The sequence below is a fragment of the Daucus carota genome, chromosome 2, assembly GCF_001625215.2.
Source record: "Daucus carota subsp. sativus chromosome 2, DH1 v3.0, whole genome shotgun sequence".
Classification (NCBI taxonomy): domain Eukaryota; kingdom Viridiplantae; phylum Streptophyta; class Magnoliopsida; order Apiales; family Apiaceae; genus Daucus; species Daucus carota.
In genome coordinates, this window is record NC_030382.2 from 53,670,321 (window position 1) to 53,690,356 (window position 20,036).

Consider the following 20,036-nt stretch of genomic DNA (forward strand, 5'->3'; position numbering starts at 1 on the left):
ATGTGTTTGGCAATGAAAGAAACTGAAAATGGTTCACAATCAAATAAATGACTGGAAGAAAAACTCATCTCTAATATTCTTGTTCAAAATAGATTATAAGCCCACGTTGCACTGTTCGCATCTCCAAAGGGGGTCATAAACCCTAAATCCTGATAGCTAGCCGTCACATTGTTGTTAACCACAGCATCATTCAACCACTGTGGCCCCGGCACCAATCCAATGGCATCGACATCACTGTTACCACCAGCATCCATCCTCTGTTCCTCCACCACGCCCCCGGCCAAAAGTCCAACGTTGTCAGAAACAGTTGTTGGCACCACTTGCTGTTGCTGAGGAGCTTCTTCTGGTATCACCACTGGCTCTTGCTGAGTAGCTTCTTGCAGAGAGATCTCATTCATCTTCTTATTAATCTCTTGCAACTTTTGGTCCACCAGAAACCCCAAATCATTCAAATCAGGCAACGTCAAATTGTGCAATCCTAGCTGGCCTGTCAAGCATTGGGACATCACCTCGGTCATCTCCTTCTCTCGGTTATCCCTCAGTTGCTTCTTCAGCTGCTCATTAGTTTTGGCAATCCGTTGCCTGGTGAAACTCTCCTGATTCAGCATCTTCCTGCTCTGCTGCATCTCGGGCATGCTTTTGAATTTTTCCACCACCCGTTCCACGCCAGCGATGTCAGGCCAGACATCAGGCTGCTCGTCATAAGGACTGTAGATGATGGCACAGGCATCGATGCCGCATAGGGTGGTGAGCTCCTCCACCTTCTTCATCAGGCCCTTCTTTCTCTTCTTGTATGTTGCCTTTCTTGTAGCATCGTTACTGATGAAGGCCAGCTTCACTTTCTTCCTCGTCATGGCCGGCTTAATTGAAAGCCAATATAAAGGGGAAACAAGATTATAGGTTTATGGAATTTTTGAGAGAGGATTTTGTTTGTGGCCTCTGCTACCAAAACTGGATCGCTATTTATAATATGTCAAGAAGAATATGGCAATAAAAGATATGAATAACCATTTATGTCATGATTTTCTAATTTATCTTTCGATGGTGTGAGATTCGGATAATTATTCTGATATCCATATCTGGCTATATCAAATCTTGTAAATAAGGAAAGATGATGAACAAAATTCTGTGAGGATAATCGTGATGAGCTGGAGATTAATCATATCAAGAATATTGGATTACCGTTTTTAAACGTAACCACATTCAGCTACAAAAGTGAACGTTATATTTCAGATACACGGACGGGCCACATGTAAGAGTGTGCAAGGAGCGAGCCCAAGTGGACGTTATTTCATGGGCCCCAACTGTATCGGGCTTCGGGTTTAAAAAAAATTACAAATTTTATAAACGTATTGATATTTTTGAAATACTAAAATTTATAATTTTATTTTATCAATATAAAATAAATAAAGATTTAAAATAATTAAAAATGATCTCGAATTAATTCATATCTAAAGTCAATATTGGTGAGTGTGAAATAGGACATCTTAAGATTTTTTTCATGCCTAAATAAGCTTTATTAACCGAATACACAAAACCTGTACAGGTCCAATAGTTAGTCGTAGAGAACCTAGAAACTCAATCTTAATCACGTCCCAATATCCCGTATGTTCAAATAGTCCCTTTACCACATCCGGATATAAATATACATATATATAAATACTTTTCATATTTTATATTAATGTGTGTTTTAGGTATTTTTGTAAAAAAAAAATGTGTGTTTTAGGTAAGACTATATCATATCAGACTTTCTTGTCCATTCATTTCATTTACATTGTTTTTATATATAACTTTCTATACAAATATTGGTGGACAGCTAATTAACTAGAACGATATGCTATTTTGCAAATTTTTCATAAAAAGTTTGTTCAGAAAAAGATATAACACAAATTGGTATTATATTCATATTTCTTTTTATATAGTAACTAGTTGAGAAGCCGCGCGTTGCAGCGGCCTATAAAAATTATATTAATAATTTAATATTAATATTTGTAAAATGCAATAATTTAATTTGTGGCTATCTATAAAAAAATATATTAATGATCAAAAATTAATATTTGTAAGATAAAATAAATTTTATATCATAAAGATCTTGATATAATACCAATACTAATATATAAAATTACAAAATTGGACTATAATTCATGTTGGAAAAATGAAAATAACTTTCTACACGTAATTAACGATTTAAAGCACAGCGAATCTTAATTTTATTTGTTTTTTTATAAGAGTAATCATGTTCTTACATTGTCACCGTCTTCCAATTTGTTTGGTTTGATTGTGCACAAAAACATCTAACTTAAATCCGTGAGATGGCAGTTTACAACTACCCTTACTTGTAACAACCTTTATTTTTTAATACTGTATGAATAGTCTTCACTCAAAAGTTGCTTAAACGGAGCAAACAGATAATGCATAAATAATTTTTTTCTGTGTACCAAGTAAATCATATAAAAATTAAGAACAACAAACATGTCCGATTAACAAAACAAATATTATAAATGAATAACCAACAAACATACATCACTAATAGTTAATTTATTGATATCATCCATCAATATCATGTCAAAACTATATTCTCGTGTTTGGATTTGTCGACTCCCACATAGCGGTCTATAACTACCTTTGCTTGCAACAACTTTATTTTTTATAATACCGTATAAACAGCCTTTACTAATCATTGTAGAAGAAACGGCACCACCGACTTAGAAATCGAGCAAGAGAACTATCACCAGAGAGAGATAGGGTTTTGTGTCTTGATGATCCAATAGGTGCAGAAAGACTTGTGTGCTACTTTTTCCCATAATTATATAATCTGAAACAAAATCAGATTAAAACTTTCAAGTTGCTATATTCCATAAATAATCTGAAACAAAATTAGATTCTGAAACTTGCTTTTAATATATCCGAAACTAAAAAAGGTAGTTCTAATTTTTTATATTTTTTATCAAAAAATTTCAAAAAATTAGAAAAATAGAACGGAGCGATGTGAGAGGCGTCACCTACACGCCTCTCGCTTCTCCTTTATATAAGTATATTGATTATGGACTTCCAAATATATAAATAATTAATTATTTCAACATACATGTCTAAAATATTTTAATACTTTTGAAAATTAAAATGAAAAATTAGGAAAGAAGAAGAAACAGGTTAGCATATAAGAGCATCTCCAACCATCTAAAACCCTTGGCTAAAAGGTAAAAGGTGAGTTGGCATACTTAAAATAAAAAAATATAGCCAATAGCTCCAAAAACTCAGCTCCAACCATGCTCAGCTGTTGTCTATAAATTTAGCCAACCTCCTATGGATGGCTAAATTTGTCGAACCTCTACAAGTCTGTAAGAAAATCTGTAGGAAGATTGTACATCATTTATTACCATATTGAACTGATATATTCTATTTTAACAATTTAAAATACTAATAACATACTATTTTTAAATTATAGCCAACCAATATAGCCAGTACCATTGAAGCAAAATGTCTTACAGGTTCAGCAAATTTTACATAATGTCTTACAGGTCCAATTTAGCCAACGATTATAGCCAACGCCGTTGGAGATGCTCTAAAGAGGAGTAGCATCTTTGTAAAAAAACTGATTTATTAATGGTTGGCTAAAATGAATACCAACCCACAGGTGTCACAGAGATGACAATTTTCTTTAGTCTATCTCTTGTGTTCTGTTACAATGTGTTTTGCAATTGCAATTAAAGAAAATAAAAAATGGTTCACAATTAAACATATGACTGAATAGAAAAACTCCATCTGATATTCTTGTTCAAAAGAAATTAGCCCACTCTGTATTGTTCGCATCTCCGAAGGGGGTCATAAACCCTAAATTCTCATAGTTAGCCGTCACATTGTCGCTAACCACAGCATCATTGAACCATTGTGGCACCAATCCATAGGCATCGACTTCAGTGTTGCCACCAGCATCCAATCTTTGTTCCTCCACCACTCCCCCGGCCAAAACTCCAACGTTGTCAGAAACAGTTGTCGGCACCACTTGCTGTTGCTGAGGAGCTTCTTCTGGTGTCACCACTGGATCTTGATGAGGAGCTTCTTGGAGAGACATCTCATTCATCTTCTTATTAATCTCTTGCAATTTCTGGTCGACCAAAAACCCCAGATCATTCAAATCAGGCAACGTGAAATTGTGCAATCCTAGCTGGCCTGTCAAGCATTGGGACATCACCTCAGTCATCTCCTTCTCTCGGTTCTCCTTGAGTTGCTTCTTCAGCTGCTCATTAGTTTTGGCAATACGTTGCCTCGTGAAACTCTCCTGATTCAGCATCTTCCTGCTCTGCTGCGTCTCGGGCATGCTTTTAAATTTTTCCACCACGCGTTCCACGCCGGCGACATCAGGCCAGACCTCAGGCTGCTCGTCATAAGGACTGTAGATGATGGCACAGGCATCGATGCCGCATAGGGTGGTGAGCTCCTCCACCTTCTTCATCAGGCCCTTCTTTCTTTTCTTGTATGTTGCCTTTCTTGTAGCATCGTTACTGATGAAGGCCAGCTTCACTTTCTTCCTCGTCATGGCCGGCTTAATTGAAAGCCAATATAAAGGGGAAACAAGATTATAGGTTTATTGAATTTTTGAGAGAGGATTTTGTTTGTGGCCTCTGCTACCAAAACTGGATCGCTATTTATAATATGTCAGGAAGAATATGGCAATAAAAGATATCAATAACCATTTATGTCATGATTTTCTAAATTATCTTTTAATGGTGTGAGATTCGAATGATTATTCTGATATCCATATATCAAATCTTGTAAATAAGGAAAGATGATGAACAAAATTCTCTGAAGATAATCGTGATGAGCTGGAGATTAATCATATCAAGAATATTGGATTACCGTTTTTAAACGTAACCACAGTCAGCTACAAAAGTGAACGTTATATTTCAGATACACGGACGGGCCACATGTAAGAGTGTGCAAGGAGCGAGCCCAAGTGGACGTTATTTCATGGGCCCCAACTGTATCGGGCTTCGGGTTTAAAAAAATTTACAAATTTTATAAACGTATTGATATTTTTGAAATACTAAAATTTTTAATTAAGGTTTATAATTTTATATTCAACTCGCCTCCAAAATCATTGACGGTGGTACGAAGTTTATATTATATTAATCATTTTGTTCACTAATAATTGCGGACACACTAATAAAAATCGTTGTTACAAAAATTAGTGGGATCATAATTTTTGATTCTATCGCTATGATTTTTACATAGCGAAATAATAACTTCCAATCTAGTTTAGTTTACTTGATAAACTATACGATTTTGATGTTATGGGATCAAAACATGAATTAAACTGGGCAAAATATGATCAATGGCTCAATACAGCGAAGAAAAAAAAGTTATCAGAGTGACTGTTCTTTTACCGAATATTTCATCCAATAAAGAACGGAAAAGAAAGGAAAACGAAAAATACAAGATCTAAATATTAAAACCTGATCAATATGAAAATAAAAGAAATGAACGTAGATGAGATCTAACATTAATTGATGAAAATAAAAGAAATAAACGTAGATGAGATCTAACATCAATTGATATAAAACCCGAGTAATTGCAACATGTTTCTTGGCGGCTTAAAGAACCTTCTGTGCCTAATAATTTTAGGCATACAAAAATAAAATCCGGCGTTATAGTAACATTAATTGATATAGAACCCGAGTGATTGCAACATGTTTCTTGGCGGCTTAAAGGACTTTCTGTTTCTAATAATTATAGGCATATAAAAATAAAAATCGGCGTTATAGAAATTAGTTATATATCTTTAAAATTGTAAATTCTAGTTTAATTTAGATGACTTTTACATAGTGAAATTGTAAATTACACTTCATACCCCGTGGTAATACGACAAAAAAGAAAATCTCTAGAGCAAACAATTAGCAGCGTGCATGGTATAATTATTTGCTAATGTATAAGCTGAGATCATCTGCGTGATATTTTTTTCCTGAAATGATCAATGTGTCTAATACTTGACAATCAGGGACGGAACGATCATGTGTGCGATACATTTTTCGAAATATGCTAGTATTTTTTTTAATTGTGGGGGCACGTGACCCAGGACCTCCTTTATGGATATATCAGGTACACTGATGGCCCACATTTAAGGGTGCAAGGAGCGGGCCCAACTTTGCTTGGGGTAGGGAGGCCTAACTGTACAGGTTTCCTGTTTGTAAAATATTTACAAATTTAAGAACATGTATTATTAGCCTGGTATATATTGAATATTAAATTTTTTGAATAAAATTCTTAATTTATGTTGTCCTTGCTTTCAAAATCTTTGTTATTGGCCTGGAGTAAAGTTTATATTAATGAATCACTGTTTTATTGATTAATAATTTTAAGCACACACGGATGAAAACTGGTATTAGAGAAATCAATTATATATTAGTGGAATTATAACTTCCGATCTAGTGTAGGTTAATTCTATACTTAGTGAAATTGTAACTTCCGATCGAATATAATTAGGTGAATTGATACCGATTAAAACACGAGTCAAAAAGGACAAAGTAGGACGAATGGGTCGATATAGGTTTCAAAAAGTTGTTACAGTTATTGTTCGAACTGTTCTTTCACCGAAGATTTCATCCTATAAAATGCAGAGCAGAAAGGAGAAAAATATGCAAGATCTAACATTAGTTGATGTAAGAACCTGATCAATAGAAAAATAAAGGAAAATAAACAGGGAAGATTGATCTAACATTAATTGATGTAATAACGTGATCAATATATAACACGTATTTTTTGGTGGCGATCTAACATTAATTGATGTAAGAACCGGATCAATAACAACATATTTTTTGGCGGCTTACGAACCTTCCAGTTCGTGTAAAAATTAACCGGGGGAGTCTAGCTATACGTATAGGGTTTCCGGTTTGTAAACACTTACAACTTTTGTAACTACGTACTATTAGCCTTATATATTTGAATTTTAAAATTTTTAAACAAGGTCGGCAATTTTATGCTGAACTATGCCTCCAAAATCGTTTTTGATTTTGTGTTAATGATCCATTATTTTGTAGATCAAGAATATAAACAACTATTAATTTGTTGATTGATAATTTCAGGCATAAACAAATAAAAGCCTATGTTATAAAAATCATTATATATCAGCGAAAATATAACTTATGATTTAGTTTAGGTGATTTTATATAATGAAATTATAACTTTCAACGTAAATTAGGTGAATTGATGAACTGTACAATTTTGATGGTATCAATGGGTCAATGTAGTTAAAGAAGAAGTTGTCACCGTTATTGTTCTTTCACCTAAAATTTCATTGCAAGAAACATAAAAGGATGTAAATGAAAATAAACAAGATCTATGTTGTTAGTTCACATAAGAATATATAATCAAGAGAAAGAAGAGTAAAAGAAAATATGTACAATCTAATATTAGTTATATAAGCAGTTGATCAATAGAAACATGTATTATAGAGGATTACAAAAGTGGAAGATCAAGCTTCATACACCCAATAAATCTTCATTGTGTTCAATTTTTCCGGCTATATCCTCGCACGACAGTAAATTGTGTTAGTTGATTTGCAGAGTTATGTGTTATGTAATAATGAATTATTCAAGTCAAGACGAGACTTGTGGTATGTAACTTGACATATTCGGCTCGATAATATAAGTTATTCTACGTAAAATTAAATTATTAATTTGAAATATATAACTATACATATATATAAATACATAAATACTTTTCCAATTTTATTTTAATGTGTGTTTTAGGTAAGACTATATCATATTAAACTTTCTAGTCCATTCATTTCATTTACATTGTTTTTTGTACTTTTCTATACAAATATTGTTGCACAGCTTAACTAGAACGATATGCTATTTCGCAGATCTTTCTTATTTCAACATACATGTCTAAAATTAAAATTTGAATACTTTTGAAAATAAAATGAAAAATTAAGAAAGAAAAAGAAAGGAGGTTAGCATATAAAGAAGACTACCATATTTGTAGAAAAACAGATTTATTAATGGTCGACTAAAATGAATAGCAACCCACAAGAGGTGTCACAGACATGAGTCTACCTCTTGTGTTCTGTTTACAATGTGTTTCACAATGAAAGAAATTGAAATTGGTTCACAATCAAACAAATGACTGGAAGAAAAACTCCATCTCTGCTCTTGTTCAAAAGTAATTATCCCACGCTGCAGGATTGTTCTCATCTCCAAACATGTTCATAAACCCTAAATTCTGATCATTAGCCGTCGCATTGTTGCCAACCACAGCATCATTGAACCATTGCGGCACCAATCCATAGGCATCGACATCACTGCTACCACCAGCAATATCCAACCTTTGTTCCTCGACCACTCCCCCTGCCAAAAGTCCAACGTTGTCAGAAACAGTTGTTGGCACCACTTGCTGTTGCTGAGGAGCTTCTTCTGGTATCACCACTGGCTCTTGCTGAGTAGCTTCTTGCAGAGAGATCTCATTCATCTTCTTATTAATCTCTTGCAACTTTTGGTCCACCAGAAACCCCAAATCATTCAAATCAGGCAACGTCAAATTGTGCAATCCTAGCTGGCCTGTCAAGCATTGGGACATCACCTCGGTCATCTCCTTCTCTCGGTTATCCCTCAGTTGCTTCTTCAGCTGCTCATTAGTTTTGGCAATACGTTGCCTCGTGAAACTCTCCTGATTCAGCATCTTCCTGCTCTGCTGCATCTCGGGCATGCTTTTGAATTTTTCCACCACCCGTTCCACGCCAGCGATGTCAGGCCAGACATCAGGCTGCTCGTCATAAGGACTGTAGATGATGGCACAGGCATCGATGCCGCATAAGGTGCTGAGCTCCTCCACCTTCTTCATCAGGCCCTTCTTTCTTTTCTTGTATGTTGCCTTTCTTGTAGCATCATTACTGATAAAGGCTAGCTTCACTTTCTTCCTCGTCATGGCCGGCTTCAAAGCCGATATAAAGGGGAAACAAGATTATAGGTTTATGGAATTTTTGAGAGAGGATTTTGTTTGTGGCCTCTGCTACCAAAACTGGATCGCTATTTATAATATGTCAAGAAGAATATGGCAATAAAAGATATCAATAACCATTTATGTCATGATTTTCTAAATTATCTTTTAATGGTGTGAGATTCGAATAATTATTCTGATATCCATATCTGGCTATATCAAATCTTGTAAATAAGGAAAGATGATGAACAAAATTCTGTGTGGATAATCGTGATGAGCTGGAGATTAATCATATCAAGAATATTGGATTACCGTTTTTAAACGTAACCACATTCAGTTACAAAAGTGAACGTTATATTTCAGGTACACGGACGGGCCACATGTAAGAGTGTGCAAGAAGCGAGCCCAACTGGAGTTATTTTATAGGGCCCAACTGTATCGGGCTCTGGGTTTATATAAGTTTACAAATTTTATAAACGTATGAGGTAATTGCATATCGCACCCCCTAACTTTACATTTCTAGAACGATAAGCACCCCATCCGTTAAATTCCGTTAAAATATTCACTCCGTCTCAATTTACATGTCCTTTTTGCTTTTCGAGTAGTCAAATTAACTAATTTTTGATCAACTATTATAAAATATTTATTTATTATTTTAGAAAATAGAAAGTTACATGTTAAAATACTAGAATTTTTAATTAAGGTTTATAATTTTATATTGAAACTCGCTTCCAAAATCATTGACGGTGGTACGAAGTTTATATTATATTAATCACTTTGTTGACTAATAATTGCGGACACTAATAAAAATCGCTATTACAAAAATTAGTGAGATCGTATTTTTTGATTCTTTCGCTATGATTTTTACATAGCGAAATAATGACTTCCAATCTTGTTTAGGTTACTTGATAAACTATACGATTTTAATGTTATGGGATCAAAACACGAATCAAACAGGACAAAATAGGATCAATGGCTCAATACACCTAAGAAAAATAAGTTATCAGAGTGATTGTTCTTTTACCGAATATTTTATCCAATAAAAAACGGAAAAGAAAGGAAAACGAAAAATACAAGATCTAAATATTAGAACCTGATCAATATGAAAATAAAAGAAATGAACGTGGATGATATCTAACATTAATTAATGAAAATAAAAGAAATGAACATAGATGAGATCTAACATTAAGTGATATAGAACCCGAGTAATTGCAACATGTTTGTTGACGGCTTAAAGAACCTTCACTTTGTAATAATTTTAGGCATACAAAAATAAAATTCGGCGTTATAATAACATTAATTGATATAGAACCCGAGTGATAGCAACATGTTTCTTGGCGGCTTAAAGGACCTTCAGTTTGTAATAATTTTAGGCATATAAAAATAAAAACCGGCGTTATAGAAATTAGTTATATATATCTGTAAAATTGTAAATTCTGGTTTAATTTAGGTGACTTTTACGTAGTGAAATTGTTAATTACAGTTCATACCCCGTGGTAATACGACAAAAAAGGAAATCTGTGGAGCAACAATTAGTAGCGTACCCGGTATAATTATTTGCTAATGTATAAGCTGCATAGATCATCTGCGAGATATTTTTTTTCCGAAATGATCAATGTGTGCAATACTTGACAATCAGGGACAAAATGATCATGTGTGCCATACTTTTTTCGAAATATGCTAGTATTTTTTTTAATTGTGGGGGCACGTGACCCAGGGCCTCCTTTAAAGATATATCAGGTACACCGATGGCCCACATTTAGGGGTGCAAGGAGCGGGCCCAACTTTGCTTGGGGTAGGGAGGCCTAACTGTACAGGCTTCCTGTTTGTAAAATTTTTACAAATTTATGAACATGTATTATCAGGCTGGTATATTTTGAATAATTCTTAATTTATGTTGTCCTCACTTTCAAAAATCTTTGTTATTGGCCTGGTGTAAAGTTTATATTAATGAATCACTGTTTTATTGATTAATAATTTTAAGCACACACGGATGAAAACTGATATTACATAAATCAGTTATATATTAGTGGAATTATAACTTTCGATCTAGTGTAGGTTAATTTTATACATAGTGAAATTGTAACTTCCGATCTAATATAATTAGGTGAATTGATACCGATCAAAACACCGAGTCAAAAAGGGCAAAGTAGGATGAATAGGTCGATAGAGGTTAAAAAAAGTTGTTACAGTTATTGTTCGAAACAATCTTTCACTGAAGATTTCATCCTACAAAATGCAGAAAAGAAATATGCAAGATCTAACATTAGTCGATGTAAGAACCTGATCAATAGAAAAATAAAAGAAAATAAATAGGGCATATCCACATTAGTTGATGTAATAACGTGATTAATAACAACATGTTTTTAGCGGCGATGTAACATTAATTGATGTACGAACCTGATCAATAACATGTTTTTTGGCGGCTTACGGATCTTTCAGTTTGTGTGAAAATTAACTGGGGGAACCTGGCGGTATAGGATTTCCGGTTTGTAAGAACTTATAACTTTTATAACTATATATTATTAGCATGATATATGTGAATATTAAAATTTTTAAACAAGGTCGAAAATTTTATGTTGAATTCTGCCTCCAATATCAGGTCAAAACACGAGTCAAATGAGATAATGCAGTATCAATGGGTCAATAGAAGTAAAGAAGAAGTTGTCACAGCCATTGTTCTTTCAAATGAAAATAAACAAGATCTAACATTAATTAGTTCACATAATAATCTGAATATATAATCAAGAGAAGGAAGAAAGTAAAAGAAAATATGTACGATCTAATATTAGTTATATAAGCACTTGATCAATAGAAACATTTATTTTAGCAGATTACAAAAATATAAGATCAAGTTTCACATACCCAATAATCTTCATTTTCTTCAATTTTTCTGGCTATATCCTCGTAAGAGAGTAAATCATGTTAGTTGATTTGCAGAGATATGTGTTATGTAATAATAAAATATCCAAGCCAAGCCTAGACTTGTGTCATGTATTCATGTAAAGCATGATATGTGTAAATTAATATTGACTTTTTTTTAGAAAACAAGTTGACTTTTATACCAAAATATAGGTTATTAATCAGATAAATTGATATTCAATTACTATTTTTATAAGTATAATATCAAATTATTTTCTATTTATGAACTAATTAATCTCTTATTCACCAGATAATCATGACAAAGTTCCTTAACCGACTTTGTTCTATAATCGATTTGTGTGACACGACAAGTATAAATAAAGAATAAACAAAGATTTAAAATAATTAGATTTGTATGACACGCCAATATCAATAAAGAGTAAATAAAGATTTAGAATAATTAAAAATGATCTCGAATTAATTCATATCTAAAGTCAATATTGGTGAGTGTGAAACAGAACATCTTAAGAGTTTTTTCATGCCTAAATAAGCTTTATTAACCGAATACACAAAACCTGTACAGGTCCAATAGTTAGTCGTAGAGAACCTAGAACTCAATCTTAATCACGTCAAATAGTCCCTTTACCGCACCCGGATAGAACTTGGCATATTGGGCTCGGTAATATAAAAAATTCTACGTAAAATTAAATTATTAATTTAAAATATATAAATATACATATATATAAATACTTTTCATATTTTATTTTAATGTGTGTTTTAGGTAAGACTATATCATATCAGACTTTTTTGTCCATTCATTTCATTTACATTGTTTTTATACTTTTCTATACAAATATTGGTGGAGAGCTTAACTAGAACAATATGCTATTTGGCACATTTTTCATAAAAAGTTTATTCAGAAAAAGATATAACACAAATTGGTATTATACAAGCATTCATATTTCTTTTTATATAGTTATGAACTTCCAAATATATAAATAATTAATTATTTCAACATACATGTCTAAAATTATAATTTTAATACTTTTGAAAATTAAAATGAAAAATTAGGAAAGAAGAAGAAACAGCATATAAAGAGGAGTAGCATCTTAGTAAAAAACTGATTTATTAATGGTTGGCTAAAATGAATACCAACCCACAGGTGTCACAGAGATGACAATTTTCTTTAGTCTATCTCTTGTGTCTGTTACAATGTCTTTTGCAATGAAAGAAAATAAAAAACGGTTCACAATTAAACAAATGACTGAATAGAAAAACTCCATCTGATATTCTTGTTCAAAAGAAATTAGCCCACGCTACTGGATTGTTCTCATCTCCGAAGGGGGTCATAAACCCTAAATCCTGATAGTCAGCCGTCACATTGTCGCTAACCACGGCATCATTATTGAACCATTGTGGCACCAATCCATAGGCATCGACATCAGTGTTGCCACCAGCATCCAATCTTTGTTCCTCGACCACTCCCCCGGCCAAAACTCCAACGTTGTCAGAAACAGTTGTTGGCACCACTTGCTGTTCCTGAGGAGCTTCTTCTGGGGTCACCACTTGCTGCTGCTGTGTCGCTTCTTGGAGAGCCATCTCATTCATCTTCTTATTAATCTCTTGCAGTTTTTGGTCCACCAAAAACCCCAGATCATTCAAATCAGGCAACATTAAATTGTGCAATCCTAGCTGGCCTGTCAAGCATTGGGACATCACCTCAGTCATCTCCTTCTCTCGGTTTTCCTTGAGTTGCTTCTTCAGCTGCTCATTAGTTTTGGCAATACGTTGCCTCGTGAAACTCTCCTGATTCAGCATCTTCCTGCTCTGCTGCATCTCGGGCATGCTTTTGAATTTTTCCACCACCCGTTCCACGCCAGCGATGTCAGGCCAGACATCAGGCTGCTCGTCATAAGGACTGTAGATGATGGCACAGGCATCGATGCCGCATAGGGTGGTGAGCTCCTCCACCTTCTTCATCAGGCCCTTCTTTCTCTTCTTGTATGTTGCCTTTCTTGTAGCATCATTACTGATAAAGGCTAGCTTCACTTTCTTCCTCGTCATGGCCGGCTTCAAAGCCGATATAAAGGGGAAACAAGATTATAGGTTTATGGAATTTTTGAGAGAGGATTTTGTTTGTGGCCTCTGCTACCAAAACTGGATCGCTATTTATAATATGTCAAGAAGAATATGGCAATAAAACATATGAATAAACATTTATGTCATGATTTTCTAAATTATCTTTTAATGGTGTGAGATTCGAATAATTATTCTGATATCCATATTAGGCTATATCAAATCTTGTAAATAAGGAAAGATGATGAACAAAATTCTCTGAAGATAATCGTGATGAGCTGGAGATTAATCATATCAAGAATATTGATTTACCGTTTTTAAACGTAACCACAGTCAGCTACAAAAGTGAACGTTATATTTCAGATACACGGACGGGCCACATGTAAGAGTGTGCAAGGAGCGAGCCCAAGTGGACGTTATTTCATGGGCCCCAACTGTATCGGACTTCGGGTTTAAAAAAATTTACAAATTTTATAAACGTATTGATATTTCTGAAATACTAAAATTTTTAATTAAGGTTTATAATTTTATATTCAACTCGCCTCCAAAATCATTGACGGTGGTACGAAGTTTATATTATATTAATCATTTTGTTCACTAATTAATAATTGCAGACACACTAATAAAAATCGTTGTTACAAAAATTAGTGGGATCATAATTTTTGATTCTATCGCTATGATTTTTACATAGCGAAATAATAACTTCCAATCTAGTTTAGTTTACTTGATAAACTATACGATTTTGATGTTATGGGATCAAAACATGAATCAAACTGGGCAAAATATGATCAATGGCTCAATACAGCGAAGAAAAAAAAGTTATCAGAGTGACTGTTCTTTTACCGAATATTTCATCCAATAAAAAACGGAAAAGAAAGGAAAACGAAAAATACAAGATCTAAATATTAGAACCTGATCAATATGAAAATAAAAGAAATGAACGTACATGAGATCTAACATTAATTGATGAAAATAAAAGAAATAAACGTAGATGAGATCTAACATCAATTGATATAAAACCCGAGTAATTGCAACATGTTTCTTGGCGGCTTAAAGAACCTTTTGTGCCTAATAATTTTAGGCATACAAAAATAAAATCCGGCGTTATAGTAACATTAATTGATATAGAACCCGAGTGATTGCAACATGTTTCTTGGCGGCTTAAAGGACTTTCTGTTTCTAATAATTATAGGCATATAAAAATAAAAATCGGCGTTATAGAAATTAGTTATATATCTTTAAAATTGTAAATTCTAGTTTAATTTAGATGACTTTTACGTAGTGAAATTGTAAATTACACTTCATACCCCGTGGTAATACGACAAAAAAGAAAATCTCTAGAGCAAACAATTAGCAGCGTGCATGGTATAATTATTTGCTAATGTATAAGCTGAGATCATCTGCGCGATATTTTTTTCCTGAAATGATCAATGTGTGTAATACTTGACAATCAGGGACGGAACGATCATGTGTGCGATACATTTTTCGAAATATGCTAGTATTTTTTTTAATTGTGGGGGCACGTGACCCAGGACCTCCTTTATGGATATATCAGGTACACTGATGGCCCACATTTAAGGGTGCAAGGAGCGGGCCCAACTTTGCTTGGGGTAGGGAGGCCTAACTGTACAGGTTTCCTGTTTGTAAAATATTTACAAATTTAAGAACATGTATTATTAGCCTGGTATATATTGAATATTAAATTTTTTGAATAAAATTCTTAATTTATGTTGTCCTTGCTTTCAAAATCTTTGTTATTGGCCTGGAGTAAAGTTTATATTAATGAATCACTGTTTTATTGATTAATAATTTTAAGCACACACGGATGAAAACTGGTATTCGAGAAATCAATTATATATTAGTGGAATTATAACTTCCGATCTAGTATAGGTTAATTTTATACTTAGTGAAATTGTAACTTCCGATCGAATATAATTAGGTGAATTGATACCGATTAAAACACGAGTCAAAAAGAGCAAAGTAGGACGAATGGGTCGATATAGGTTTCAAAAAGTTGTTACAGTTATTGTATGAACTGTTCTTTCACCGAAGATTTCATCCTATAAAATGCAGAAAAGAAAGGAGAAAAATATGCAAGATCTAACATTAGTTGATGTAAGAACCTGATCAATAGAAAAATAAAGGAAAATAAACAGGGAAGATCGATCTAACATTAATTGATGTAATAATGTGATCAATATATAACACGTATTTTTTGGCGGCGATCTAACATTAATTGATGTAAGAACCGGATCAATAACAACATGTTTTTTGGCGGCTTACGAACCTTCCAGTTCGTGTAAAAATTAACCGGGGGAGTCTAGCTATACGTATAGGGTTTCCGGTTTGTAAACACTTACAACTTTTGTAACTACGTATTATTAGCCTTATATATTTGAATTTTAAAATTTTTAAACAAGGTCGACAATTTTATGCTGAACTATGCCTCCAAAATCGTTTTTGATTTTGTGTTAATGATCCATTATTTTGTAGATCAAGAATATAAACAACTATTGATTTGTTGATTAATAATTTCGGGCATAAACAAATAAAAGCCTATGTTATAAAAATCATTATATATCAGCGAAAATGTAACTTATGATTTAGTTTAGGTGATTTTATATAATGAAATTATAACTTTCAACGTAAATTAGGTGAATTGATGAACTGTACAATTTTGATGGTATCAATGGGTCAATGTAGTTAAAGAAGAAGTTGTCACCGTTATTGTTCTTTCACCTAAAATTTCATTGCAAGAAACATAAAAGGATGTAAATGAAAATAAACAAGATCTATGTTGTTAGTTCACATAAGAATATATAATCAAGAGAAAGAAGAGTAAAAGAAAATATGTACAATCTAATATTAGTTATATAAGCAGTTGATCAATAGAAACATGTATTATAGAGGATTACAAAAGTGGAAGATCAAGCTTCATACGCCCAATAAATCTTCATTGTGTTCAATTTTTCCGGCTATATCCTAGCACGACAGTAAATTGTGTTAGTTGATTTGCAGAGTTATGTGTTATGTAATAATGAATTATTCAAATCAAGACGAGACTTGTGGTATGTAACTTGACATATTTGGCTCGATAATATAAGTTATTCTACGTAAAATTAAATTATTAATTTGAAATATATAACTATACATATATATAAATACATAAATACTTTTCCAATTTTATTTTAATGTGTGTTTTAGGTAAGACTATATCATATTAAACTTTCTAGTCCATTCATTTCATTTACATTGTTTTTTGTACTTTTCTATACAAATATTGTTGCACAGCTTAACTAGAACGCTATGCTATTTCGCAGATCTTTTATAAATTAAAAATTTATTCAGAAAAAGATATAAAACAAATTGGTATTATACAAGTATTCATATTTCTTTTTATTTAGTAATGACCTTCTAAATATATAAATAATTAATTATTTCAACATACATGTCTAAAATTAAAATTTGAATACTTTTGAAAATAAAATGAAAAATTAAGAAAGAAAAAGAAAGGAGGTTAGCATATAAAGAAGACTACCTGCATATTTGTAGAAAAACAGATTTATTAATGGTCGACTAAAATGAATAGCAACCCACAAGAGGTGTCACAGCATGAGTCTACCTCTTGTGTTCTGTTTACAATGTGTTTCACAATGAAAGAAATTGAAATTGGTTCACAATCAAACAAATGACTGGAAGAAAAACTCCATCTCTGCTCTTGTTCAAAAGTAATTATCCCACGCTGCAGGATTGTTCTCATCTCCAAACATGTTCATAAACCCTAAATTCTGATCATTAGCCGTCGCATTGTTGCCAACCACAGCATCATTGAACCATTGCGGCACCAATCCATAGGCATCGACATCACTGCTACCACCAGCAATATCCAACCTTTGTTCCTCGAACACTCCCCCTGCCAAAAGTCCAACGTTGTCAGAAACAGTTGTTGGCACCACTTGCTGTTGCTGAGGAGCTTCTTCTGGTATCACCACTGGCTCTTGCTGAGTAGCTTCTTGCAGAGAGATCTCATTCATCTTCTTATTAATCTCTTGCAACTTTTGGTCCACCAGAAACCCCAAATCATTCAAATCAGGCAACGTCAAATTGTGCAATCCTAGCTGGCCTGTCAAGCATTGGGACATCACCTCGGTCATCTCCTTCTCTCGGTTATCCCTCAGTTGCTTCTTCAGCTGCTCATTAGTTTTGGCAATACGTTGCCTCGTGAAACTCTCCTGATTCAGCATCTTCCTGCTCTGCTGCATCTCGGGCATGCTTTTGAATTTTTCCACCACCCGTTCCACGCCAGCGATGTCAGGCCAGACGTCAGGCTGCTCGTCATAAGGACTGTAGATGATGGCACAGGCATCGATGCCGCATAGGGTGGTGAGCTCCTCCACCTTCTTCATCAGGCCCTTCTTTCTCTTCTTGTATGTTGCCTTTCTTGTAGCATCGTTACTGATGAAGGCCAGCTTCACTTTCTTCCTCGTCATGGCCGGCTTAATTCAAAGCCAATATAAAAGGGAAACAAGATTATAGGTTTATGGAATTTTTGAGAGAGGATTTTGTTTGTGGCCTCTGCTACCAAAACTGGATCGCTATTTATAATATGTCAAGAAGAATATGGCAATAAAAGATATGAATAACCATTTATGTCATGATTTTCTAAATTATCTTTTAATGGTGTGAGATTCGAATAATTATTCTGATATCCATATCTGGCTATATCAAATCTTGTAAATAAGGAAAGTTGATGAACAAAATTCTGTGAGGATAATCATGATGAGCTGGAGATTAATCATATCAAGAATAATGGATTACCGTTTTTAAACGTAACGGTCAGGTACAAAAGTGAACGTTATGTTTACCCTACTCTCTTTAAAATTATAAAACTAAATATTTTAGGTACATGGATGGACGGATCCCATCTAAGAATGTGCAAGGAGTCAGCTCACCTGGACATTACCCCATGAGGCCCAACTGTGTAGGGCTTGGGGTTTATAAAAAGTTACAAATATTAAATTTGTATTGATATATTTGAAATATTAAAATTTTTAATTAAGGTTTATAATATTTTTTTGAGCTCGCCTCCAAAATCATTGATGGTGGTCTGAAATGAAGTTTATATTAATGATTTATTATTTTTGTTGACTAATAATTGCCACCACACAGATAAAAATCGTTGTTATAAAAATCAATTATATATCAGTGATATTATAATTTTTTATTCTTTTTAGGTGATTTTTACATAGTTAAATAATAACTCTCAATCTAATTTAGGTCAATTATTTAGGTTAATTGATAAATTATACGGTTTTGATGATCAGATCAAAACACGAATCAAATAGGATAAAATAAGATCAATGAGTCAATACAGATAAAAGAAAAAGTTGTCGGAATGATTATTCTTTTATCGAATATTTCATCCTATTAAAATCGGGAAAGGAAAGAAAAAAAATATAAGATCTAAAATTCTAAATACTTGAACCTGATCAATAGAAAATAAAAGAAATAAATATAGATAAGATCTAACATAAATTGATATAAGAATGCGACCAATTGCAACATGTTTCTTGGCCGACTTTCAGTTTGTAATAATTTTAACATACAAAAATAAAAACCAGCGTTATAGAAATTAGTTAAATATCTGTAAAGTTGTAAATTCTGATTTAATTTAGGTGACTTTATGGTGAAATTGTAAATTACAGTTCATACCCCGTGGCAAAATGGCAGAAAAGAAAATCTCTAGAGCAAACAATAATTAGCAACCGTGCCCGGCATCTATAATTATTTGCTACTGTATAAGCTGCATAGATCATGTGTGCGATACTTTTTTCCGAAATGATCATGTGTTCAATACCAGACAATAGACAGTGAATTCCAACATAATGAATCCAATACTTAAAACAATCAAGTTTAGAAGTAGCATAACAAGTTTTTCCCTAGTTAAAGTCGTTTAATATTAGTTACCAACACCAGGACTAGGTACAGACTCGTCAAGAATCCGATGGATGGTACCAAGGTGACGAGCAATCACGGGGCCATCATGGATCGCTGTGGCATGACCCATGGCATTGGGCGTTGAAACTCTGGTAGCTCGCGGGAGATTCGAGTTTTTGGTATGCATGCAAGACAACTTACTGCAGCTATGTATTGACGATGAACAA

At 33.4% G+C, this 20,036-nt stretch overlaps 5 protein-coding genes across 5 annotated transcripts; all 5 read right to left on the reverse strand.

Moving 5' to 3' along the window:
* Window positions 1–83: 83 nt before the first annotated feature.
* LOC108207772 (agamous-like MADS-box protein AGL80) lies at window positions 84–930 on the reverse strand. Its single transcript, XM_017378201.2, has one exon. The coding sequence runs from the start codon at window positions 852–854 to the stop codon at window positions 84–86; it is 771 nt and encodes a 256-aa protein (XP_017233690.1). The 5' UTR covers window positions 855–930.
* Window positions 931–3,751: 2,821 nt separating this feature from the next.
* Window positions 3,752–4,654, reverse strand: LOC108207773 (agamous-like MADS-box protein AGL80). The gene has a single exon (XM_017378202.2). The coding sequence runs from the start codon at window positions 4,535–4,537 to the stop codon at window positions 3,776–3,778; it is 762 nt and encodes a 253-aa protein (XP_017233691.2). The 5' UTR covers window positions 4,538–4,654; the 3' UTR covers window positions 3,752–3,775.
* A 3,333-nt stretch (window positions 4,655–7,987) lies between these two features.
* LOC108207774 (agamous-like MADS-box protein AGL80) lies at window positions 7,988–8,981 on the reverse strand. The gene has a single exon (XM_017378203.2). It carries the CDS (start codon window positions 8,920–8,922, stop codon window positions 8,155–8,157), a length of 768 nt encoding a protein of 255 aa, XP_017233692.1. The 5' UTR covers window positions 8,923–8,981; the 3' UTR covers window positions 7,988–8,154.
* A 3,925-nt stretch (window positions 8,982–12,906) lies between these two features.
* Window positions 12,907–13,939, reverse strand: LOC108207775 (agamous-like MADS-box protein AGL80). The gene has a single exon (XM_017378205.2). It carries the CDS (start codon window positions 13,858–13,860, stop codon window positions 13,093–13,095), a length of 768 nt encoding a protein of 255 aa, XP_017233694.1. The 5' UTR covers window positions 13,861–13,939; the 3' UTR covers window positions 12,907–13,092.
* A 3,510-nt stretch (window positions 13,940–17,449) lies between these two features.
* On the reverse strand, window positions 17,450–18,725 carry LOC108207776 (agamous-like MADS-box protein AGL80). The gene has a single exon (XM_017378206.2). It carries the CDS (start codon window positions 18,360–18,362, stop codon window positions 17,595–17,597), a length of 768 nt encoding a protein of 255 aa, XP_017233695.2. The 5' UTR covers window positions 18,363–18,725; the 3' UTR covers window positions 17,450–17,594.
* Between the last annotated feature and the right edge of the window lie 1,311 nt (window positions 18,726–20,036).

Bases quoted from the DNA above. Each gene is read 5' to 3' on its own strand.
- LOC108207772 (XM_017378201.2), bottom strand. From the start codon at position 854: ATGACGAGGAAGAAAGTGAAGCTGGCCTTCATCAGTAACGATGCTACA.
- LOC108207773 (XM_017378202.2), bottom strand. From the start codon at position 4,537: ATGACGAGGAAGAAAGTGAAGCTGGCCTTCATCAGTAACGATGCTACA.
- LOC108207774 (XM_017378203.2), bottom strand. From the start codon at position 8,922: ATGACGAGGAAGAAAGTGAAGCTAGCCTTTATCAGTAATGATGCTACA.
- LOC108207775 (XM_017378205.2), bottom strand. From the start codon at position 13,860: ATGACGAGGAAGAAAGTGAAGCTAGCCTTTATCAGTAATGATGCTACA.
- LOC108207776 (XM_017378206.2), bottom strand. From the start codon at position 18,362: ATGACGAGGAAGAAAGTGAAGCTGGCCTTCATCAGTAACGATGCTACA.